The 24,987-nt window shown below is 50.8% G+C and overlaps 1 protein-coding gene across 3 annotated transcripts in view; it reads right to left on the bottom strand.

Moving 5' to 3' along the window:
• The window catches only part of Pde1b (phosphodiesterase 1B), a 29,708-nt gene that overhangs the window by 3,363 nt on the left and 1,358 nt on the right, over positions 1–24,987 (bottom strand). The window contains exons 1-11 of one of the 3 annotated variants that reach the window (XM_075960872.1): positions 15,377–15,568; positions 14,608–14,636; positions 6,873–6,986; positions 5,541–5,723; positions 5,305–5,371; positions 4,884–5,000; positions 2,728–2,868; positions 2,267–2,367; positions 2,053–2,178; positions 1,835–1,936; positions 96–216 (exon numbers count right to left, since the gene is read on the bottom strand). In XM_075960872.1, the coding sequence (XP_075816987.1) occupies positions 96–216; positions 1,835–1,936; positions 2,053–2,178; positions 2,267–2,367; positions 2,728–2,868; positions 4,884–5,000; positions 5,305–5,371; positions 5,541–5,723; positions 6,873–6,976 (1,062 nt within the window). In that variant the 5' untranslated portion in view covers positions 6,977–6,986; positions 14,608–14,636; positions 15,377–15,568. Of the gene's footprint in view, positions 1–95; positions 217–1,834; positions 1,937–2,052; positions 2,179–2,266; positions 2,368–2,727; positions 2,869–4,883; positions 5,001–5,304; positions 5,372–5,540; positions 5,724–6,872; positions 6,987–14,607; positions 15,569–24,987 lie in introns of those variants that run through there. The other 2 variants (XM_075960871.1, XM_075960869.1) reach the window with 2 other exon arrangements.

The raw sequence follows: 24,987 nt of genomic DNA, 5'->3' as shown, positions 1-24,987 counted from the left end.
ATCAGTTCAGGAGTGAAAGGTAGCCGGGTGGAGCTCTGGAGTAGGTGTGGGAAGCTCGCAGATCAGGGATAGGAAAGCTCCATTGACAGGGTTACCTGGCGGAAGAATTCTTCCATTAGGGCCTTGGTCCAGCGGCTGTGGACTGACCACTGCTTGGTTGGATGGCTGATGTCAGCAGCATGAAGCAGAAGAGATAGGGCCTTGGACTTGTCAATCCTGATTAAGGCAGGTATTAAAAAAAGGGAAACTGATCTTCTAGGAAAAGGAGACCTTGGCCAGTCTCCAACTTCCAGTCACACAAACACTCCTTTTTCACATAACTCTAAGCAGTCTACACACAAGCAAATACATCTGTATGTATAGACATAGAAGCACAGATCAGTAGCTGAGAACCCAGGCTCTTAGCATCAATGGGCATGAATGTGACTCCCCCTCATCTCTACCACCCACGATTGTGAGACACTAAGCAAGTTACTGAAAAATCCATAATTCATTTTCTTCAAACCAGAAGTGAAAATAACAAGCCTGTCACATATTGAGTTGTTCTGAGAATTAAATGACTTACAACAAGTATTTCTGACACAAAATATGCACCAGGGATGTTATGTACAATGGCCATCATCATGATCCTTGCCATTAACCCCCCAACAACTGCCCACAGTGACCCCACAATCCCCATTCAGACACTACACACAGGTCAACACACACCTCCAGGACACTGAGCCCATTCTCTCTTACCCACACTTATACATGCCCAGTCACTTCTTTTTTTTTAATTTTAAATCATTTTTATTTTTTTCATAAACAACTTTCTTCATGACACATTATTTAAAAAAAAACACATCCCTTGTAATTGAGGTTAAAAGATAAACAAAATGCAGCTCCCACCTCCTTATTCCCAATTCTTCCCATTCCCTCCAAATAAAAGGGAAAAATGAAAACAAAAATAAAACAAAACAAGAACACCTGATAAACAACAACAAAAACCACAGTGCAAAACTTCCCAAAACAAAGTAGTGTATTTCCCCAGGGGTAAGTGGGATTTACACTGAATCCACTGTGAGTGAGTTCTTCCTGCTACAAAAATCTGCAAAGAAAGACACTCAAGACATAAAAATTAACAAAAAGGCACCAAAAAAATGCAGCAGACAAACTGGAGAGGCAGGAGCCCCGAGGAAAGAAGGGTAGCGTGTGTCTAGACCTGGTAAATCAGGAGCAGGCCGGGACTCCAAAAAGCAGAGAGAAGATGAGGGAAGGAAACAAGCTGAACAGATTGGTGCCCTCCAGAGCTCTAGGTAAAAAAAAAGGCCTCGTACCATCCGTGCCCACCTACCCTTGTCCCAGTCACTTCTAAACAGCGTTAGAATGATAACATTTGTTCTGTCTTCATTTTTGTTCTTTTTTAACCTCACACAACTCTCCCGGTGGCCTTCTAAAATAGGAGTAAGTGTGAAGGGAGGTACTTCGCGGTCATCATTTCAGATAAGGACAAGGGTCTAGAAAAATCTGAATATATTTCCCAACATTCCTGAGTAATCCTGCCCTGCAGCTACAATAAAAATTCCTGTCCACGCCGGGGCCAGCCTGGTCTACAAGAGCTAGTTCCAGGACAGGCTCCAAAGCAACACAGAGAAACCCTGTCTTGAAAAAGCTATCCAGGCTCCTGGCCAATGCTCATCAGACCTGTTAGATAAATTCAAAGCCATGTTCACAAACACCACACACAGCCACGTACACTCAGATGAGTACCTGGAACACCAACTGCTCAGTGTACACACTGATTCACAAGACCCTCCCTCTGGCCTGGCCCTGCCTACACCCCTCCACGTGCTACCTTTCCAGCTGCTGCAGAGCTGTCTTCATGGACTTCACTTGCTGGAAATGGCAGGACATGTCTGTGGCCAACACCATCTCAATAACCAAGGCCCGAAGTTCTCTAAGTGGACAGACAGAGAAGAGATCAGTCCTCTCAGCACTGGCAGGACTAAAGGATATGGGGAAAAGAAGGCTGGGATAGGGTTTCAGGGATGCCACATGCTGTCCTGTGCTCACACAAACTCGTCCTTGGTAAGATTGATAAAAATATTCATCTCATCGTCCTGCATCATTCGGAAAACAGAGCTGATGTGGTGGTTCTCCAGCACCGAGCGGTCGTTGTACAGGATGGCACATTCAGACCTGTGGAGCTGTATGTCACGCCCAGGCCCCTGTAAAGGGCTCCGCCGGCAACCTTGGCCCTCTGCCCCCACCATGCCCTACTGCTCACTTGGTCTGGATGTGGAAGCTGTTGGTTGTGCCTGTGTGTTCATAGTCATGGATGGCTGCAGCAAAGATGATGGCCAAGACCTCAATCTCTGACAGGCAGTGCTGGGGGCCAGGAAGAAGAGAAACTTGGGCTAGCCCTCTGCCAGTCACTGCCCAGACACCCTCACAGCTACAGCATTCCATCCATCATCAGAGCTAGCCATGTGTTTCAACTCTCCTCTGTCCCCATCAGTCATATACCCACTATACCACATCATGTATCCCCAACAGTGCCCAAGAAATATTGGTACACCTGAGGATTCTCTGGACGAAGTTAATGCATTTGATTCTGCAGGTGTTGGCACCCCATGGAAGCAGGCACCCCATGGTAGCAGGCGCCCCGAGGAAAAGGACACTAAGAGAGCAGCCAAGGCTTCCTAGTTCTGGATCCACAGGACCTGGACAGCATGACCAGGCACCTACCACCATGCCTGTGCGGAGCAGGAAGCAATGGACTGTCTGAGTCACATCGGCTGCATGGATCTGGTTGTGGTAAGGGTTCTTGTATTTCCCATAACCTGTCTCCAAGGCCTCCAGAAAACTCATCAGGAACACAGTGGGAATCTGCAGGAGAGGGAAGAACGGAGATATCAAGGATCTACAAGAGTGAAGAGACAGGCAATGGCAGCATTCTGTACATGGTAGTCAGGTGGAATGATGCTCACCTGTAACCCCAGCACTTGGCTAAGGCAGAAAAGTCTCAACCCCACTTCACCCACCTACCCTGCCCAAAAACAATTGGGTATGGCCCAGAGAACTAACACAGGCTCTGATCATAGAGATGGGCTCAGATTCAGGCTCTACCACCTGCAGCCTGTGTGACCTTGGGTAATCCCTATGCCTCCCTGTGCCTTCCTAATTGCAAAATAAAGATAATACCACCTACCTGGGATTTAATGAGAAAAGTACAAGGCATTTAGTAAGTACTCTCTGAAGAGTATCTATAATTATTATTATTTCCCTGGAGATTTCTAAGAAAATGAAAGAAAGCCTCCCTCCTACCTTCCAACCACCTGCACCATCCCCAAAGCCACAGAGAAGGCTCAGAGCAAAGGGAGGTAAGAGGAGCTGCAGGGACCCTTGCCACAGATGTGGAGCACCTGCTCTGAGAAGCCATCCCTGACCACCCCCACTCCACATACGCCAATGAGCAGCCCACCAGGCCCACAGTATCTACAGATATGCGCACACACCCAGGACAGAGCCACTCTCAATTCTGTCCCTCACTACAGATGCCCTTGGGTATCTTTGCCTCCTTCAAGAGACTCAAGGCTCCCAGAGGTCAAGGCTAGTATCTTCACCTGAGGCCAGGAAGGGATCCGGGGCTCAGGACTTGGGAGGCTTCTGCAGAGTGACAGTAGAGAGGACATGCCACTTGCCAGACCCTAGCTCCCCCCCCCCCCGTCTCTACCCCTGGAGGGCTGTGCCCCAAATTCAGGGAATTTTAAAGGACTGTTTCCATGACAACTACTCTTGCTTTTGCGTTGCCATGGTGTCCCTAGAGGAAAGGGAAAAGAAAGGAGGGAACAGGGAGGGAAAAGACCAGGGAGCTTGGGAAGGAAGCCTGACCAGGACCCAGTGGACATCCCTTTCTCTAACTGTTGTGAAGCAGTCAAGCAGGCTAACTAAAGCCAACCCAGGGCAGCTGCTCTTGGGACTCCCAAACCTCATCCATCCACACAGGTAAGGAGCTTGCAGAAGCTGATGTCTGAAGTACATCTAAAAATGACAGAGTGAACAGGAACTGGGAAAGGCACCCTGCTATTCTTGGCCTAAGGAGGGGTCTGGAGGGGGCAAGGAAAGTTCAGGAGGTAAGGCCTCAAGAAGGTCAGGAGGGGAACCCTGTTGAGCAGTTCAGGGCTGATGTGACAGTTCTTAGGAGGTGTCAGAGAGGAAGAGTGAAGGAACAGGGAAGGCTGCACGGACAGTATCCCCATGAAGTAAGACAGGCCCACTAGCATACCCCACACACACCTTTACCACTCAGCCCAGGCCGCTCCAGCCCACTTCACCTTCAATATCTACTAGCCACCCCAGGTGTCACCAGAGCCCCAGAGCCTCACATCAACCCCTCACACACTCCTCTTCCAGAGGTGGCTTCTGAAGTGGGTTTTCCTTCCCTCCAGATGAAGGAGCTTCTATCCAGATCATCTTCCTCTGCCAAGCACACAGCCCTTCCAAACTTCCCAGAGCTTTTCACACTGGCCCGTCCCCTCCCCGAGAGAACAAATGAGAGACTCTAATCCCAAAGGATGACAGTACTGGGCTCTAGATCTCCAGGGTCCACAGACAAGAGCAGAAGGGAGGCAATTGGCAGTCAGCCCAGAGGGGACAGACTGTGGAGGAAAAGGGCATGAGCAGTGTCCCAAGCTAAATGTTTGCAGGCCTAGAAGCATTCACTCCGAGAGTGAAGGGAGAGTCTGGATTACAGCAGTTTCAGTAGAGACAAGACAGGGATGAGCAGGGGCGTCACCCCTGACACTGGGACAGGACGAGGGAGCTTGGAGTCTGCTCATTGGGAATCTCTCTGCCATCACAGAGAGGAGTGGAGAGAGCCAGCCTACAGGGTGCTGCCCAACCTTGAAGCGGCTGATGAGGCTATGCCGAGTCAGCAACTCAAAAACAATGGTCCTCAGCGCGTGGTCATCTGCTGCCCGGTTCAAGGAAAAGACATCAAAGCACCAGAGGTCCAGGTTCTGCGGAAAAACAATATACTAAGCGGGAAAGCCCCCCTCCCGAGCTCCCCTGCCATAGTCAGACCTCTAGGCACACTTCCCAATGACTCGAGAAAGCAAAGGTGGTTGCATGGGTTTCTTTTTTCCCAGATACCTCTCAGTATCAGGGAGACAAGAAGACAAGGGTTTGTCTCTGGGTGGGCAAAAACTGTTCAAAAGAACATGAAAATACTAGTTAAAAGGGACGGCACAAACGGAATCTGGAAGTCCCAATGGCTATATCAACTCCAACCCTCTCTTCTTTCCCAAAAAACCCAGGGGTCACCTTGAGACAGTTGTGGACTGCAGTAGAATATGTGGGGCCCACAGCAGTATATGTTCTCCGGAACATCCTAAAAAAGACCATAGAGGATAAATCAAGTATCTGGCCGGGGGAACAGAGCCTTAGCCAACTGGGGCTGTGGAGATAGGTCTCGGGGTGAGTGGGGTCATGAGAGATTAGGCTGGCTGGGACAGAGAGCACGACAGAGATGGGGAAAGCCGAGTACTGGCAAACCTCACCGCTCCACGAAGATCCCGGCCTGCACAGCATGCACGATGCTTCGGAACTTGGGCTTCTCTTCTGCCCTGCGACCTTTGGCTCGGGTCTGCTGGGTGAAGGTGGAGGCCAGCCAGTCCCGCACCTCTGAAGGCACAGCATCTGACCGAAGTTCCCGAAGCTCATCCTCAGTATCCAGAATTTGCCTGGGACCAGGGGAACATTACAGAGGAAAGAAAGCAAGTGTTTCCATACTAGTGACCCAATAGCTGCTGTACCCATTTGTGACTTCCCCCCAGTCCTCACCTTCCCTTCCCTTTACTACAGTGCTTTGTGTCTATATTCCTGTGGAACACCTCCAGTAGTGAAAGAGCGCATGGTGGAAAGCAGTGAAGTCACTATGGACATGTTTTAGCAGACAATGAAACACCACGTTCCAGGGATGCTACAGGGCACCACAATCCATCAGAAATAAACTGCAAGGTTCACATATGAAATTAAATTTTTTCTGGTATGGTAGAAGCAGGAAGACCAGAGTTCAAGGTCAATCTTAGCTAGACAGCAAGTTCAAGGCCAACCTGGACTATATGAGGCCTTGTCTCAAATAAACAAAATAACAACAAAAAAGAAATTTTCACTATTCTAGTAGTTACATTAAGCTGGTAAGGAGCTTGGTAGATGGTTGAATGGTTGAGAACACCTGCTACTCTTGCAAAGAACCAGGCTTCAGTTCCCAGAACCCACATCAAGCAGTTCCAGAAGATCCCACACCCTCTCTGGCCTCCGTGTTGGCAGAGGCATGCATGTAGTACACATAAATACACACATACATACACACATGCACATACAAGTAAAATTAACATAAATAAATCTTTTTCAAATTAAAAAAATGTTTTAAAGACTGGTATATTTAATAAAAAAATTTTATTTATGCTAATTCCTCCAAAATATTTTTCAAAATAAATAAACATATAATGAGTGAATGACGTTGTGGGAAGGAGGTCTGTCTGTAGGAGCCAGGATGTAATTTACAGACACTTTTCAACTCATGCCTGCACACTACAAGTTCAGAGTCATCCCTCCTGGCCAACACAAGTCTAGAGATGTATTCCATGTAGGTTTGAACCAGATGGTTTCTAAGGTCCCTGGCATCCCTGAAGCCACCACTGTTCCTCCAGTACTGGAGATCAGGCTAGAGTGCAAGGAAAGTGAGGCTAGCACCCCACCACTGAGCTCCACCTCAGCCTCTTATCCCTGCCCCACCCCGTCTTTGTCTTAATCTGTCCCTGTCACTCTGCCCTCCCCAGCATTCCTCTCTGGAGTCTGCCTATCTGACATCTGCAGGCCTCTCTCACCGTGTCTCGTCGATGTAGACAGCCTCCAGCAGGGAAGCTGTGTATTCCAAGTTTTTCTTCAGCTCCTCGATGTTAACCTCCCCATTCTCCAACTGCTTCACCATGAAGCGCAGCCTGCAGGGTATGAGTGCAGATATCCTATTTAGACACTATAGCCCAGTCAGGGGTTCCTCAATAGGGGGCTCTTTGCAGAAACACTTTCAGTCTCCGAGCTGTTAATAATTCTAACACTAATGATAACAGCAGCCAGTGTTTTTCATGCCAGGCTATGGCTTCTGCTTGTGGTAAGTTTATCTACTGCCCCTACAGTGTTAGCCTAGACAGGTAGCAGGCCCAGGAGTGATGTTTCTGGAGATGATTTGTTTCACAGTCTCAATATTTCCCCATGAGAGAAGGCTTTGGGATCAACACCAATCAAAACAGTCCCCAGGATCCTTTCATTGTCTTGGTCAAGACAGAAAGGCTAAGCACATCCACAGCCCCTCCATCCTGGCAAGGGCTGGCAAGGGCAGCAAAGGCACAGAACAAAGACCAATCTGAACGCTTTTGCCTGGCCTCACTCCACGCAGGCAGAGCTAATGGATTATGATTCCAGAATCCATCAACCAGGACAAAGCAAGTTAACCCCTGGCTGCCCAGGCTCACGCCACAGATAACCTCTGGCAGAGTCACTGCGCCCATGTCCTGTCTCTGGCTCTGGGGTGAAACCAGGCTCTCACCCTTTTGATGCCTTCCCAAGGGGACAGATCTTTCATCCTTTGCAGCTTTGGATTCTGGGGGTGGGGGTCACTGACTAATGGAGAGGTTTCTTGGAAGCCTAGCAAGAGCAGCTCTGCATTCCAAATGAAACTCTCTGGCTCTAGACAGTGATTTTGAAGACAGCAACTCCCCACTCTCCCAAGAACTCAGCACTCTCCGACACCCCCTCCCCCATCACACACAGGCCCCCCCCATCACACACAGGCTCCCCCCATCACACACAGCCCCCCCCATCACACACAGGCTCCCCCCATCACACACAGGCTCCCCCCATCACACACAGGCCCCCCCCATCACACACAGGCTCCCCCCATCACACACAGCCCCCCCATCACACACAGGCTCCCCCCCCTCACACACAGGCTCCCCCCATCACACACAGGCCCCCCCCATCACACACAGGCTCCCCCCATCACACACAGCCCCCCCCATCACACACAGCCCCCCCATCACACACAGGCTCCCCCCATCACACACAGGCTCCCCCCCTCACACACAGGCTCCCCCCATCACACACAGCCCCCCCCATCACACACAGGCTCCCCCCATCACACACAGCCCCCCCCATCACACACAGCCCCCCCATCACACACAGGCTCCCCCCCATCACACACAGCCCCCCCCATCACACACAGGCTCCCCCCCCATCACACACAGGCTCCCCCATCACACACAGGCTCCCCCCATCACACACAGGCTCCCCCCCCTCACACACAGGCTCCCCCCATCACACACAGGCTCCCCCCCCCTCACACACAGGCCCCCCATCACACACAGGCTCCCCCCCATCACACACAGGCCCCCCCATCACACACAGGCTCCCCCCATCACACACAGGCTCCCCCCATCACACACAGGCCCCCCCCATCACACACAGGCCCCCCCATCACACACAGGCTCCCCCCATCACACACAGGCCCCCCCCCATCACACACAGGCTCCCCCCATCACACACAGGCTCCCCCCATCACACACAGGCTCCCCCCATCACACACAGGCCCCCCCCATCACACACAGGCTCCCCCCCTCACACACAGGCCCCCCCATCACACACAGGCCCCCCCCATCACACACAGGCTCCCCCTATCACACACAGGCTCCCCCCATCACACACAGGCTCCCCCCCTCACACACAGGCCCCCCCCCATCACACACAGGCCCCCCCCATCACACACAGGCCCCCCCCATCACACACAGGCTCCCCCCATCACACACAGGCCCCCCCATCACACACAGGCTCCCCCCCCTCACACACAGGCCCCCCCCATCACACACAGGCCCCCCCCATCACACACAGGCTCCCCCCATCACACACAGCCCCCCCCATCACACACAGGCTCCCCCATCACACACAGGCTCCCCCCCCTCACACACAGGCTCCCCCCATCACACACAGGCCCCCCCCATCACACACAGGCTCCCCCCATCACACACAGCCCCCCCCATCACACACAGCCCCCCCATCACACACAGGCTCCCCCCATCACACACAGGCTCCCCCCCTCACACACAGGCTCCCCCCATCACACACAGCCCCCCCCATCACACACAGGCTCCCCCCATCACACACAGCCCCCCCCATCACACACAGCCCCCCCATCACACACAGGCTCCCCCCCATCACACACAGCCCCCCCCATCACACACAGGCTCCCCCCCATCACACACAGGCTCCCCCATCACACACAGGCTCCCCCCATCACACACAGGCTCCCCCCCACACACACAGGCTCCCCCCATCACACACAGGCTCCCCCCCCTCACACACAGGCCCCCCATCACACACAGGCTCCCCCCCATCACACACAGGCCCCCCCATCACACACAGGCTCCCCCATCACACACAGGCTCCCCCCATCACACACAGGCCCCCCCCCATCACACACAGGCCCCCCCATCACACACAGGCTCCCCCCATCACACACAGGCCCCCCCCATCACACACAGGCTCCCCCCATCACACACAGGCTCCCCCCATCACACACAGGCTCCCCCCATCACACACAGGCCCCCCCCATCACACACAGGCTCCCCCCCTCACACACAGGCCCCCCATCACACACAGGCCCCCCCCATCACACACAGGCTCCCCCCATACACACAGGCTCCCCCCATCACACACAGGCTCCCCCCATCACACACAGGCCCCCCCATCACACACAGGCTCCCCCCCTCACACACAGGCCCCCCCATCACACACAGGCCCCCCCCATCACACACAGGCTCCCCCCATCACACACAGCCCCCCCCATCACACACAGGCTCCCCCCCATCACACACAGGCTCCCCCATCACACACAGGCTCCCCCCCCTCACACACAGGCTCCCCCCATCACACACAGCCCCCCCATCACACACAGGCTCCCCCCCATCACACACAGGCTCCCCCCATCACACACAGGCTCCCCCCATCACACACAGGCTCCCCCATCACACACAGGCTCCCCCCCTCACACACAGGCTCCCCCCATCACACACAGCCCCCCCCATCACACACAGGCTCCCCCCCATCACACACAGGCTCCCCCCATCACACACATGCTCTCCTGTTCAGCTCCCACACACATCACACACAGCCCCCCCCATCACACACAGGCTCCCCCCATCACACACAGGCTCCCCCATCACACACAGGCTCTCCTGTTTAGGTGGAGTGAGCCGGTAGCTAGAACAAACATCCTACTGAGAGGGGCTTCAGAAACCCAAGGTCACCCTGTGAGTTGGGGAGGAGAAGAGAATGAGTCAGGGACCAGAGGCTGAAATTAGCAACAATTCCCAGGGATGCCGGGAAGGGTAAACAATGGCATTCCTGAACAGAATCAGCTCTAGAATCCTGGGGTCTCAGCAGCTTTGAAATAGGGATACTGAAAATAGCCCCAGGAAGTATCCCTGGCCAAGTCTCATCTCAGAGCCCAGCAGTCCTGGGCCACACTTGTCTGAGAGTAAATGGGACAGAAGTGAAAGGGACCAGTCTAGGAGTGCGGAGCTAGAGGGAGCAGCCCTGTGTCTCTGGAGTGGGCTCTTGCCTACCTCATCACCCAGGACCACTGGTTCCATGTGGAAACAGTTGTCAGACAAGGAGGGTGGGTTTAGGAAAGCTCAGCCCACTCCGCTTCACAAGGGAAGATGAACAGAAAGGGACTAGATATCTTGGGAGGATTTCCCAGCCAAATAAGCAAGAAAAAGCCACCAGCCAGGATCTGCCAGGATATCACAGAACAAAAAGGTACACTGCCTTTTAGCACAGACAGGGCTTTCCTCTCTGTTCAGTCCCTACTACCCAGGGCTTTGGAATGGCACACACATAAAACAGAAGGGAAGATCTCTCCTACTGCCTGTGGCTCACCTCTCCTCCTATTCCCACCCTTACCCTCATCTGCTACTTCACTCAGGCCCCTTTCAACCAAAAACAGTGTCCCCAGCAATCAAAGCCCACCACAGTCTTTCCCAACCAACCCAGAGGAAAACAAATGAATAGCCACAACCATGGCATCTTATTTGCATATATTTGCATAATGCTAACAATGCTGCCTAGAAAGGATTGCAAACTACATTTCCAATGCACAAGCCCAACTCCTTGGAATGGTTTACCACACTGTATATTGAGGCTGGAAACCAAGTTCAAAGTTCACATCCTACATTGCGCCCTTGGGCAAGTGACTAATTGTGTGTGTGTGTGCCTCCATGTGATGCTGGGAATCGAACTAGGGTCCTTTCCAAGAGCAACAAATGCTCTTAACCACTGAGTCAACTCTCCAGTCCCTAATTCTTAACCAGCATGCATTAAAATGTGGCCTAGAGGGACTGGGGAGATGGCTTAGTGGTTGAGTGCTTGCTACTCTTCTAAAGAACTGGAGTTCAGTTCCTAGCACCCCTGTTCCTCCTGCTCCAGGTATTCAACACCCTCTGCTGGCCTCCACCGGCACCCACACACATATGGTATACACGTGCCATGCACAAAAATAAATACACATGAACATGAAAATAAAATGTTTTTTAAAGCAGTCTAAGCCAGGCAGTAGTAGCACTTGCCTTCAATATCAGCACTCGGGAGGCAAAGACAGGTGGATGTCTGAGTTCTAGTCAAGCCTGGTCTAAAGAGTGAGCTCCAGGACAGACATGGCTACACAGAGAAACCCTGTCTCAATCCCACTCCCTCCAAAATAAATATAAAAGTGATCTGGAGACAGCAGATACCAGTATCACCTTGGGTCAAAATGTAGACTCCAAAGTTCACTGCATGTTTGTGGAACCAGAGGAAGGCATGCATTTTTTAAATGTATTGTGTGTGTGTGTGTGTGTGTGTGTGTGTGTGTGTGTGTGTGTGCGCGCTATGGCACATGTGTAGACCTTCACATGAATCCTGAGGACTGAACTCAGGTCATCAGGCTCACTCTAACGCTCTTTACTGCCTGAGTCATTTTCCTGGCCCAGAGACAGGAGTTTTTAATAAACACCCTAAGTGATTCTTAAACACTCTACTCTAGAGCTTCGATCTCAACTGAAAAGTGCTGAGGCAGTCTCACAACAATATTAAGAGAAATAAAGGAAATAAAATGTGCAACAAGCCTGGCGCAGGCAAGGGGTCCCCATAAATACAGCCTGGATGGGAATTATATGCCGGCACAAGGGTTCCCACTCTGCCCCAACAGCAGTACTTCAAACCCAGCAAGCACCTGCCTGCTCAGCCCCAGCCTAGGAGAAGAAATACAGCTTAGATGGAGGAGCTAACAGAAAACGCTAGTGACTAGAGTGTCTCTACAACTGAAAACCTCATTTGATTCTCACAAGCATTTTAGGAAAGAAGGAAATGCCTTTTGCCCAAGGTCAAAAGACTTGTCAGTCTCAGGCCAGCAAAGCCCACAATGCACACTAAAGTTAAGGGGACCTATGTCCCTACACTTTGATGGTGTTAGGGCAGCACAAGTCTTACAGTGCATGGGGCACTGCACCAGAGTCCCAGTCAGGTCCACCTTAAGTGTTCTGGACCTGTCAGTGAACTCACAGGACATGGCAATTATCAGTGTGACCTCAACTGTGCCTGGTTTACCTTGGTCTCCATACTCAGAGCACACACTATGTGCTCAATAAAAGTCCATCATCTAAGGGCAGTGGTGGTGCACGCCTTTCATCCCAGCTCTCAGGAGCCAGCGGCAGGCAATCTCTGAGTTCCAGGACAGCCTGGTCTACATAGTGAGTTCCACAACAGCCAGGGATACACAGAGAAACCATCTCTCCAGAAAAAAGAAAAGACAAAAAAAAAAAAAAGGTCATTGACAAGAGTTGTAGAAAACTAACCAGATGGAAGGCCACCTGCCAGAGCTTACAAGATGACACTTCCCAGACAGGCTTCGGAAGCTTCATGGTGAGCCCTGGGACAGGAGTGAAACTGTAGGAAGTCCCACCTTCTCTGGCTGAGGTCGTACCCAGGAATATGCAAAGCACCTATGGAAGTCTGAACGAAACATGATCCAGGCACCAGAAAGAGGCAGGGAGGGGAAAGATTAAAGAGTAAATTTGACAAAACAAGGAATCCAAGTAGAGGAGCTGGACTCAGGCAGCTGAGAGGATCCAGATGCTTAACTGCCCCTCCTAGAGTCAAATACACACGCGCGTGCGCACACACACACTCAAAGTCCTTCTGAGCAAAGACCCCCCCCCCAAGCCTCACTGGCTACGGAGAGTTCTTCTCTCTACCCACAGCACTAGTCCAGCCCTGTGTTTCAGACCTCAGAGAACTGGCCCATGAAAAGCCCCTCCCTGGAGAATAAGACACGCCTCCAGGAAAACTGAAGTTTCCCAGAATTCCTTCTACCCCTTCATACCCATTTCCCCATCATAGTACCCTCTGATCTTGACCCTCAGTAAGTCCCAGTATCCCCTGGCTTTGGTTGGACCAGAAGACTCTGGAAACAATAGCCCTCACACAAAGACCCCAGCCCATTCCTATGGGTCACAACGTGACTGGCAATCTGAGGATTTCCAAAGTTGCCTGTCACTACTTCCAGTACCAAGATGCCACAAAGATCTTTGTAGGTAAGGGGCTTAGAAAAAGACTGCTTCAACCCAGGTGGCTGATAAGAAGACAAAGAAAGGGCTGGAGTAGAGTAAAGAGCTCAGTGGTAAAGGACCAGTGTCCTCTCCAGGCCTGGTATGCCCCCCACATCCCACCTGCAATCTCAGCACTTGGGAGCAGAAACAGGAAGAATGTTGTCATGAGCTCAAGGCCAGTCTGGGCTACAGAGTGGGGAGGGGGGCCACAGGACAGGATGGGACAGAGAGACAGACAGAGAGAGAGAGACAGAGAGACAGAGAGACAGAGAGAGAGAGAGAGAGAGACAGAGAGAGAGATGGGGGTTGTGGGGATGCAAACACGTGAGATCTTAAGGGTCCCAGGGATCAGGAGGGAGAGAGAGGAAACCCCTTGAAGACACCTGTCATAGAAGTAATAAACAACAAAGAGAGTAGAAGCAGGAGCTTTCACAAGCAACCACCCCTCTCCTGCCCCCCTTCTTCTGCCTCCCCTCTCTTCCTGGCCTCGCCTCTCCTCTCGCACCCCCCTTTTCCTTCCCCTCTCCTGGCCTCCCCTCTCCTCTTGCCCCCCTTTCTCCTTCCTGGTCCCTCTCCTCCTGCCCCCCTCATTTCTCCTCTCCTCCTGACCCCCCTTCTTGGTCCCTCTTCTCCTGCCTCCCCCCTCCTCCTGGTCTCCTTTGCTCCTGACCCCCTCCTCCTGCTCCCCACTCTCCTACTTCCCCCACACCGTCTTCTCCTGTCTCCCCTATCCTCCTATCTCCCTCTCACCCCCTCTCCTCCTGCCTCCCCTTTCTTCTGCCTCCTCCCTCCTACTGGTCTCTCTTCTTTCTCTATCTGCCCCCCTACTCCAGCCTCCCTCTCTTCTCTACCTGCCTCCCATCCCCTGTCTCCCACTCCACTGTCCTCCTGTCCCCTTTCTCCTCTCCCTCTCCCTGGCACTTACCTGAGGATGGGCCCCTGGAGGTGACTCCTCTGGACAGAAACAGGGTTTGCCATGGAAATCAAAGTTCTCTACTTCAAAGTATCAAAAGGCTGACCCCAGGGCCCAAGGGCCCCTACTGGGGAACAACTCCCTCTTGAACCCCCAGAACTTCCTCTTCCAGGTCCCAGAAAAACTGAGCGACAGACTTTTTGACCAGGGAACTGGAAAGGCCTGACTAGGGGGTGATGAGGCAGAAACCTTAACCCACAGGAACTGGGTGAGAGGCCGCGGGAAAAGTTTCACATCTGAATCAGACTGAAAACAAGAATCTGCTGTCAGAAGAGTCCCAGAAAGGCCAGAAATAGCACAGGCCAGCCCCTTGCTCTGAGGAGGTGGGGCTCCTCTTTGGGAAATAGGGATTAGCAAGCAGTGTCCGGAGGAGGCAGGGACAGCGACCATCCTGAATCTGTCACGGAGAGATCTATGGTAGGAGTGGAAGAGGCCCAGCCGGAGTCCAGAGGGGCTAAGCAGATCCAGCTCCTGCAAACCTGGCTTCTAGGGCCATTCTCCCAGGAGCCTTGGTTTACCTGAGAGAATTCACAAGGAAGGACAAGATGAACTCCCTAGAGAATTAGAAGCAGTTGGGAAGGGGCTTGCAGAAGCTAAAGGCCAGAGAAGGTTCACAGGTAGAGAAGAGCGTCCCACTCCACAGTGAATGGAAGTTGGGGGAACTTGTTCAAAGAAAGAATAGAGGTGATGGGAGGGGCCTGGCAGTAACAACGAAACATACCTGAAGCTAGCCAAATTACTCCTAGCCCTGATTTTCTCATCTTACATACAGAGATTGGGGGAAACCGTGAATTAGCCAGAGTGAGGTCAACACAGGAGGGGCAAAATGGGGTTCCCGGGAGAGCTTAAGGACCAAGACCCCCTCTTCCATCTCCGTGACTTCCAGGAAAGAGCCTGGCCGCCGCAACCTAGTAGACTGCGTACACAGTCCTAGCAGCTTCCCGATTGGCTACAAGATGACATCACAAGTGCTTTGGGGTCATGATTGGTCTACTGGAGCTTAGGCGGGGCTAAGGAGGAGGTGGGCGTGCTGAAGCCAAAAGTATCCTCAATTCTAGGGTCTCACGATAGGCGTGGACTGGAGAAAAGGGATCACAGGGTTGAGTATGGCCCAAGAAAGGGAAGGGAAGAGAAAAGAAACAAACCCAGAGCTTTGGTTTTATGACGGGAAGTCTTTCCCCTCCTTCCCTACTGCTCGCTCAGAAGCCAACAAATTAAAACACCGGTACTGTGCCAAGGCCTTAAAGGAGTATAAACAAACGAAGTTTAGGGACCTGCTGTTTCTCAGCGGCTCCGAGCTCTGGGACAAGTGAAAGTGGGCTTGGACTGCGGACAAGTAGTAGAGGGCGGAGACACACGAGTTGCTCTCTAGAGGTCTGGTGGCCTAGCAGGGCTGCTGCGGGGCGAGGGGACCACTCTGCCACCGGCTGGCTTCACCATCCCTACGTGGCTTAGCACTTTCAGAAAAAGACAGACCCAGCATCAGGGTCTCAGGCCAGGCCACTTGGCTTGTTTTGCACGCGCTGAATCCAAAGGAGGGGGTGGGGGAGGCAGGTGACAGTCAGCTTTACTCGGCCCCCAAGAGCAGTCTCCTCCAAGCTGTGCTAGCTCCCCTTCCTGCGTGCCCTGTTCTGAGAGGTAGATATTAACTGGAGAGGATATCTCCTTGGCCTGCACGAATGACTGCTCACCCCATACCATTCGCGGTGTCACCTATTTGCCCTATGATTATAAACGGATCCTAGTAAAGAGACTTGGGCAACTACAATCCCCTTCCTGGGGAGTGGGATTCATATATTCATCCAGATGTAGAATCCACAAGTCCATCCAGTATCAAATTTCTCTTCAGTTCTTAAATGTGTTATTTTTACCAACATATGTTAATAAGCTACTTTATGCTATTATGTTAACATAAAAAGTTACAGGTTTCATTACGGTACTTCCATATTTTATGTGCCATTTTGCTTTGGATTTGTTTGTTTAAGGGTTTTTTGTTATTGTAGTGTTTTTGCTGCTGTTTGAGTTTTTTGAGACTTTATTGTTTGTTTGAGACAAGGTCTATCTCCAGAGGCCTGGAACTGGCCAGGCCGACCTTCAATTCACAGAGATCCGCCTGCCTCTGCCTCTCAAGTGCTGGGATTAAAGGTGTGCACCACCACACCTGGCTTTATGGTTTGCTCTTGTTCACCCCTCTCCTCCACTGCCTTCTCCCATCCTTCTTGACCACTTTTTCCTGGGTCCTCTTCCCCATAAATCATCTACACTGGCTCGCATGCCTCGTGCACGGCAGAGCTCTCTCTTCCCTTTCCCTCCCTTAAGGTTTCTTCGGTCCTCTTACAATGACCATTTTACTTCCATTAACCCTTAAATTTTGTTTTGTTGTTTGTTTGTTGTTTTTCAAGACAGGGTTTCTCTGTGTTGCAGTCCTAGTTATCCTAGACCAGGCTGGCCTCGAACTCACAGAGATCCACCTGCCTCTGCCTCCTGAGTGCTGGGGTTGAAGGCCTGCTGCCAACGCAACCCGGCTAACCCTTAAATGTAGAGGTAGGCAAGCCCAAGCTCAGGCTTCCCTGTTGTGCCTACACCCAACTTTCTCCACCTTGTACTAAGGACTAACCATTGGCATAGGGGACAAAAGTTGAGTCTGGTCAGATAAAATGAGAATGGGAATGGCTCGGGCTGGGGGAAGAAATTATCTTGCTGATCTCAGGGATCCAAAACCTCAAAAACTGGTAGGGGAGCAGCTAAATCTCATTTAAAAATTATATGAGTACAAACCAGGAGAATTTGCCTTAATTTTCTTACTGTGTAGGATCATGGGTAAATCTCTCTAAGTTCTAGTTCCCATGTTTAAATCTGATAAATAGCACGTGCTTCCAAGAAATCTAGTGAGGGCCTGATGAGGTCATTATGAGAAGAGCATTTTGGGAACTATACAGCAGTACATCCATGCAAGAGACTGTAGTTTTTGTCCAATCCTTTAGTTAGTTTTGCAAATATTCATTGAGAGACTTCCATAAACAAAGTCCCAGATGGCCACCAGTACCAGGACCCAGTTTCCTCTCACAGCCTGCAAATGGAACGTGAGCTACTTGTAGAAAACTCTCGTCTCTTCACATGCTAGGGCTTCTCTCTCCTCTGTAGTCCACAGGGGCTGGAAGGCAGCAGAAGCAGAGGCAGGGGCTGTGCAGAACAAGGAGCTGCACAAGAACCCAAGAGCAACCAGAACTTTGCCTCACACCGGTTCCCTCACTCCCTGGTTCCCATTGCTGTCTGAGCAGCCCTAGTTCTGACAGCTGGCTGGGTAGAGTGGCGGGGGTGGCTCCAGAGATAAAAATAGACCCCCAACTGGCAGAACTGGGGTGCCATTCTGGAAGATGGCAAAACTCAGGTTGGCATAGTAGCCATGGCAGCCATGGGAGATCTCTAGGGTCTGGAAAGAGAAGGGGATCAGGGAAGGGGCAGAGGTACTGTCAGCACTTTTCCATCCTGGTGGGTTGTGCTGTTAACCCAAAAGACCAAAGGAAATGAAATAGAAGTGTAGAAGGTCCTGGAAGGCAGAGAGGGAAAGAAACAGATGTGGGAGGTGCCCCAGAAGATGGCCAGGACGACACTGAGCCATAGAGCAAAAGGGTCGACTTCTACCTTGCCTGTATATAAGAGCAGCACCCCAGTCTCCGAACTAGAAACCATTTCTAACAGGTGCTCTTAGCAACAGCCTGGCACAGCTCAGACCGTGCATGGAAAGATGCAATTTAAGCAGCTTAAGACTTAGATCAGACTAATAAGAACTCAGGTGGCCCAGTACCTGGCCCAATACAGCACACAAATGCATCACCTCTCTCTCGGATGTCAGCCCTTGAGAAAGGGAATAACTGGGAGAGGTAAGCAATAACATGCAGTGAAGGTAGATGAGGGAGAAGGTGTCAGGACCCCATCCAGAAGGATGCTTCTCCCACTCACGTATGCATTGACATCTCTCCCCGCACTGTAGAGTTCTGCTTATTCACCACCTCCACAAACCACCTCACTAGTCTGCTAGAACACATCCCAGCAGATGTCCACAGCAGATGCCCCGCTTCAAGGGGACTGACCAGACACTTAGAGCAGTCTGAGATGGGTAAGAACTGTCAGCTTGGCAAGAGATGACTATAGGTATGTGGGACAGCAGGCTGGGGCAGCAGGATTGCAGTCTGGCCCCAGTTCCGACCCTACCCTACCAAGGCTTCCCTGTAGCCCTAGGTAGCTCTTGCATCCAGGGCCTAGCACTGCAGGCACTAGGGAAGCAGGGTATCTGGACCTTGTTTCCCAGGTTTTAGAATTCTTTTTTTCTGATTGGCTCACTGATTCCTCCAAACCAGCATTTGCCAGATCTTAAAGGAGGGTAGCTTCCTTTTTTTTTTTATCAGAAAGGTCACTTTCTAACATCTGTGAATTTCTCAGGAAGTTCTCCTGTATATCTACCCTCAATCCATTCCGCAGCAATCAAAACAATAGCCAACTTTGTTGACATTTCAAAGGCAAGCAGAAATGTGTTATGCATCTTCCAGATTGGAATTCCTAAAGCTCTGGCTTGGTACAGAGATGCTCCAGGCTATGGAACTTGGCAAGTGTGCTCACTCATCCCAGGCTGAAGGGAGTTTCCAAACAAGGTGGACATAGAGGACAGAACTGGGAAGAAGGTGCCAGGCTAGATGCTGGATGGCTGATAAACAAGGAAGCTGAGAATGGAGAAGAAAAGGGGAATTTATGAGGCCCCAGATCCTATCAATCAAAGGTTCCCTAGGCACCCGACCCAGAAGCCCCACTCCTACCCCAGCCTAAATGATGCCAGTACCAGCTGGCAACCTCATGGCCCACTGCAGCTACCGTAATTCCTTGCAAATCTGACTTCTCGTTGCAGCTGTACAATCAACTGACCTGAGAGCCCAGCTCAGCCAAGAGCAACCCTGACCCTTCTCTCAGCCCTAGCCCCAGGCATCCCTGAACACATCTTGGCCTTGTTCTCTGCCAAAGCCCATCACACCCCCCTCTGGGGATTGATAAGGTCCCCGATGCTGAGGCAGAATCCTAACCTGATGTTTTCTTCCCAAGCAAGAATAAGAACCCCAGATAGGACAGGAGCGGGGGGGGGGGGTGAGAGAGAGGGGGGAGAGGGAGGCAGGAGAGAAACTAACACACTTGGAGAGTCCTGCACCGAATGCTTAGCAACCACCAACCACTTCTCTCTTGTTCATCCCATCTCAACTCCCTCCCCGCTCTCTTGAACCAGCCGTCCTCCCACCCTAGGGGACGGTCTCTGTAGCTAACAACTTCCAGCCCCCGAGTCTCAACTCCACCCCACCTGCTGCCCTCGTTTTATGCCTTTTTATCTGCAGCTGTCCTGAAGAGAGTTGGAAAATAGCTCCTCAACTTCCATACCTGAGAAAACCAGCCCCTTGAGATTCAAAGGCAATTACTTGGCTTCTTCCCTGGAGGACCTGAGAGGATGAGGTTGCTGATCAGGCAAAAGAGACGTCCTGCAGAAAGCAGGAGTCAAGGCTGGACAAGGCCCCAAAAAGGTGTCTTGCAGCCAACTCACCCTACTGTCTCCACAGCAACACCTAGATACCCCCCACATACAAATTCTCTAGCTCCCAGCCAAGAATGAGGTAGCGTGAGAGGTAGAAGACAAGAGGGCAAGAACAGGGGGGAAATGAATCTAGAAAAGAAGGGGCGAAAGGGAGGGAAGGCAAAGAACAGGGGCCTTAGATCTTTCCTCAACCGTTCCTCTGCAGACTTAAAGACATAAGACCTCGTGGAAGGGTTTGCTGGCGGCGAGCTGGCTAGTTGGTCTACTGACTTTAGAAAGAGAGTCTCATGTAGCTCAAGCTGGCCTCACCCTCTCCCAGATGCTCAGAATCTGGGTAAGAACTACCACACCTGCTGTCAGGATTTGTTTTCGTCCATTCTAGTCTGAGACGGAAGGAGAGGGTAATGATCTAGAGCGGCCCAGGCTTTTCTCTGACTGGATCCCACCTGGCCTTCTAGGCCTATTTCCCTTCACTCAGGTGAAACCTATGGAGAGCCACTTTGTCTCCCCAGCCTGCCTCCCGGGGCTCGGGGCTCGGGGCTCTAAAGGGCTTACAGAGCGCTTCTAAAATAAGAAGTAAAGGAAATAGAAAATTAGAGTAGAGGAAGGAGACCTGTAATAGAAGAGGGAGACTACTACAGCCAGGGAGGAGAGGGTCCCCAAGCCTTTTCTGGGGATGAAGGAAGAAGAGCTGGCCCAGGAGTGAGAAAATTCCCCATCCAGAGTTCTCTCTTCTCTTGGTCCAGGTACTGCGGATATGATCTGCCTGATGATATGACCCCAGGCCGAGTATTTAGGATAAATACAAAAGGGGGCTCCCCAACACAGAACCCCATCAGGGAGGACCATCGTCCAGAACTACACTTGTTCCTTCTCTGTCCAGTTCAGCCATTGGGACAAGGTAACAAAGACTTCGGCTTTCGTTCCCAGCAGCCCACATCCTCCACAGCTCAGCTCACTTCCGGCCCCACTAGCTTCTTATCCACTAAGGGCAGACCCACTCATCAGCAAAACTCATCTAAATCATGCTGCAAATATTGGGTTCCAGTTTACTTGATATTCATGTTCCTGCCTCCCAAATCTTCACCTTTTTCTCTCATCCAGTCATTAGCCTCCCCCCAACTCTTCCTTCACAAAGCAAGTTCCCCCACACTGAAAGATCTCCAGACTGTGTCATTTAAAGCTATGATATGGACATTTAAAGCCATTGGTATGGACAATATCTAAGAACAGAGACTCGGGGAAACCATATGAGTTCAAGATCACATGGTGTAGAAATAGCAGAGTGGGAATTTGAGTCCACACTAATCTCCTAATACTTTCTCTGTCCTCCTGCCTCCATGATCCTCCAATTTTGTGTGGGAAGCTCTTTCTTTTATCTGAATTCGAGTTGCCCTGTCTCTGGGCTTCTCCCCTCCTTCTACATCCCAGCTAGCACTCAGTGCGCATTCAAACAGTGCTGTGTAGAAAATAGAGATGGTGGGAAAGGCATTATAAAAACCAGGAGAAACTCCCTGGGCCTTAGCTAGAAATGGAAGAGGAAGGCTGGCTTAGGGAAGACAGGAAGCCTCCCACTGAGGTCTGAGAGGTCTGGTTCTCCTGTGGGAGGAGCCACAGATCATCCTGTGACCCTTAGAGCAGCTCCACAGCTCCAAACACGGAATGGGGGAATGACAGCAAGATACTGCTAAGATCCTGGTAAGATCAGTACAGGTAAGAACAATACAAGATTACTGGACGGAGCATATTCAATATGATAACCAACGGCAGAATCAATCCGGGTCCAGTCCCTCAGCTTCCTCCTGCTGCCCTCTGGAAATCCCCCAGGATTGCCAAAATATTTGAATGTGTCACAAATACATACAAAAGATCACATGTACATCATATTCCATTACCAGTAAACTCATTCACATCATCTCAGCCGGGCCTAGAACTGCTGGAGGAATTTAGGTAGGAGCATACCTTCCCAACATACTGGCTGTCAAACACGCCATTCATAACCGTGAAAGAGAGAAAGACACCATCATGGAGCTATGCCTCCGGCACCCGTTGTCTCTACAGATTTACAGGTATACGTATCTGGCGCTCACAATTTCAGTCTCTCGTTCACACAAAATACAGCCTGTGTATCTTCTCTGTAACTCATTCAGTTCCAGGCTCTATCCTGAGATTTCATAACTCAAAACACAGCAACCATGCCATCTCTCTTTCTTCCACCTCTATCTCCTGCCCATACCTCCCTCCTGTGTGGAGGTAAACACATACCACAGAGTCAGAGAAAGAACTCGATTTCATGTCTTCATATACACATAATTCATCTAATGTCTTTCTTCATTCCCTTATAATAGTATTTCTTGAAAGCCTGTGTTATGCAAGGTACCACATGAGACTCTGATGAAACAATGATAACCTCAAATGGGTCCTTATTCTAGACTCAGCTGTCACAACCGTGAACCTCAGGGTCCTGAAAATGAAGCAGGAAAGAGACAAGAAAAAAAGACTGTGCCTCCACTGTCCCATAGACAGGAGGAATTTCTATCTGTAAAATGTACAATTGAGAGAAACTAGGGCAGAGAAGAGAGTGATGCTTGTATTTCCCTGGGAGACAGAACTCATATTTGTGTTTTCATGTGCACATAACCCCCAAAAGAAAGACTTGGGCAAAACCCAGAGTGGCAGAATTTTACTTCCTGTGTAAGTGTAGCAAGATGAGAAAAGGTGGGCCTCTCCTCACCACCGGACAGCTCCTGGAGGGTGGGAAGCATCTCACTCCACCCAACAGGGACAGCATCTCCAACACCTAGTGTGCTACCTCTCCCAAGCAAGGCACCCAGACTGTTCGTGAATGAATAAATAAATGAGCCAGGGAAGCAAGCCAATCATGGTTTTTCTTTTTTTTTTTTTTTCATGGTTTTTCTTGATTCAAAAAAAAAAAAAAAGACTCTGAAAACTCATTCTACATCTCGTATCTCTCCCGCATGTCCCCAATGCCCTCCGGTCTTAGACAAGGACAAATCGCTCATCTTCAGATGGAGATGCTGAAATCAACATGGCCAGACCCTCATTTCTAGACTGCCTTTCTCAGTCTCTTTATTTATGAATCTCCTGAGTTAGAAAAGTTTCCCTGCTAGCCAGAAGTAAACTCCCACTGCTGGAGACTTCCCCAGTTCATATAGCCCCGTTCTCTGTTGCTCCTTGACAGAGTCCTCAGTGTGGGAGACGGGATTCCTGAATGTCCATTCCAACAGGAAACTGCCCTGCACAACTCGACTAGTGGAGCCATGTATCCCTAGGCCAACACAGCCCAAGAGTCTGGATGTCCTAGATCAGAACTTTAAAGAGGGGAGTAGGATTGTTGGGTTTGGGAACCAGAACATAAAGAGACAGATATGTAGAAAGCCTATCTACCTTCATTTCCACTTAGTGCCCAGTCCTGAAACAGTCATGTCTACCTCCCTGTTTCCAGACTAAACGACCTCTTTTAACCTCACCCATGAGAAGGAGGGAGGGCTCTGTTTCCTAGAAAGGATGGAAGGAAGCAAGTGAGCAAGCCTGAAATCCCGGGGCTTTTTTTGTTGTTGTTTTATGTTGTTGTTGTTTCCTTCTTCTTGTTGTCAAAGCCTCCTTGATATTCAAAGGCAAATCTAGAAAGCCATTGACCTGGGCTCTACCTTTAAATCCTTTTCTGCCTTGAGAAAACAAGATTGAGAATCTACTCCCGAGATGAATCAGCTATCTAGCATTTCGTCCGACCAGATCGCTGAAGTGAGATAGACCAACGTCATCTAATCAGTGAGGTCACCGATCCTTGCCCACTGTGTGAGGCCACCTCAACCGAAGCCCTGTGGAAACAAGCTCTGCTGTTCTCTCCCCAGAGCTCAGTACCACCTTCTGGGCTCCTCTTCTCTCGTATTAGAAGGGGAATGGCCATTCATTTTCAAGAAAGACTTTTGTTTGGCTAGAAAAGTGTGGAAGGCAATGAAAATGGGGAGATTCACTCTACCACATGGTTCTCCTCCCTGGATGTCTGATGAGGCACGAGCGCCATCCTGAGACACTGGAATCCTGTGTCCGTGGCCCCTGATGCACCTGCCACTCTCCTGAACCTCAGCCATGGGCAGAGCATCATTTTCTATCAAGACCCCCAACAGAATCTATTCAATCCTGTTTCCCGTATCCGAGAGCTCATTCCAAGGCTGCACTTCACAGAATCCAGCAGACTGCTTCGGCCAGAGGCAGCAGAGGGGACAAAGGAGCGCATTTAGATTTCAAGCCTTGTTGCCCACTGTGTACCATTCTCCCCAAGGCTTCTATAAGCAGCAAGTACATAAATCAGACTCACCTGTCCAATATAAGCCATCAACTCGTCAGCACTGGTGAAATATTTAAAGAACAATACAGACACAGGCATCTGTCCTCCTCCTACCCCATTTCCCCCCCCCCCCTCTTTATCAGAACCCAGGATGAGAAGGCTCAATGTTTGCTGCTGAGGGAACTGGAAAAGAACGGGGTTCAGGGATGGTTACCATTTTCTTTCCTATCTATCAGGCTCTTTCCTAGGGCTGCAGAGAGTCTCTCAGGAAGACGTACATCTTTTCTTATTCTCTGATTAAGAATCAACAAACTGCAGAGATTGTCCAATGGCACCTGCCTGGGAGATGAACATAGTATATGACCAGTCTCTGACCCAATCCTGTTCTGTTTTGAGGGGCAGAAAGAAAACTTCCGTTCCACCCTCAGAATGTTGTGTGGAACGCCTG

This window comes from Microtus pennsylvanicus, chromosome 2 (assembly GCF_037038515.1).
Source record: "Microtus pennsylvanicus isolate mMicPen1 chromosome 2, mMicPen1.hap1, whole genome shotgun sequence".
Classification (NCBI taxonomy): Eukaryota; Metazoa; Chordata; class Mammalia; order Rodentia; family Cricetidae; genus Microtus; species Microtus pennsylvanicus.
The sequence above is the reverse complement of the archived record's forward strand: the minus strand, read 5'-3'. Positions and strand labels throughout refer to the sequence as shown.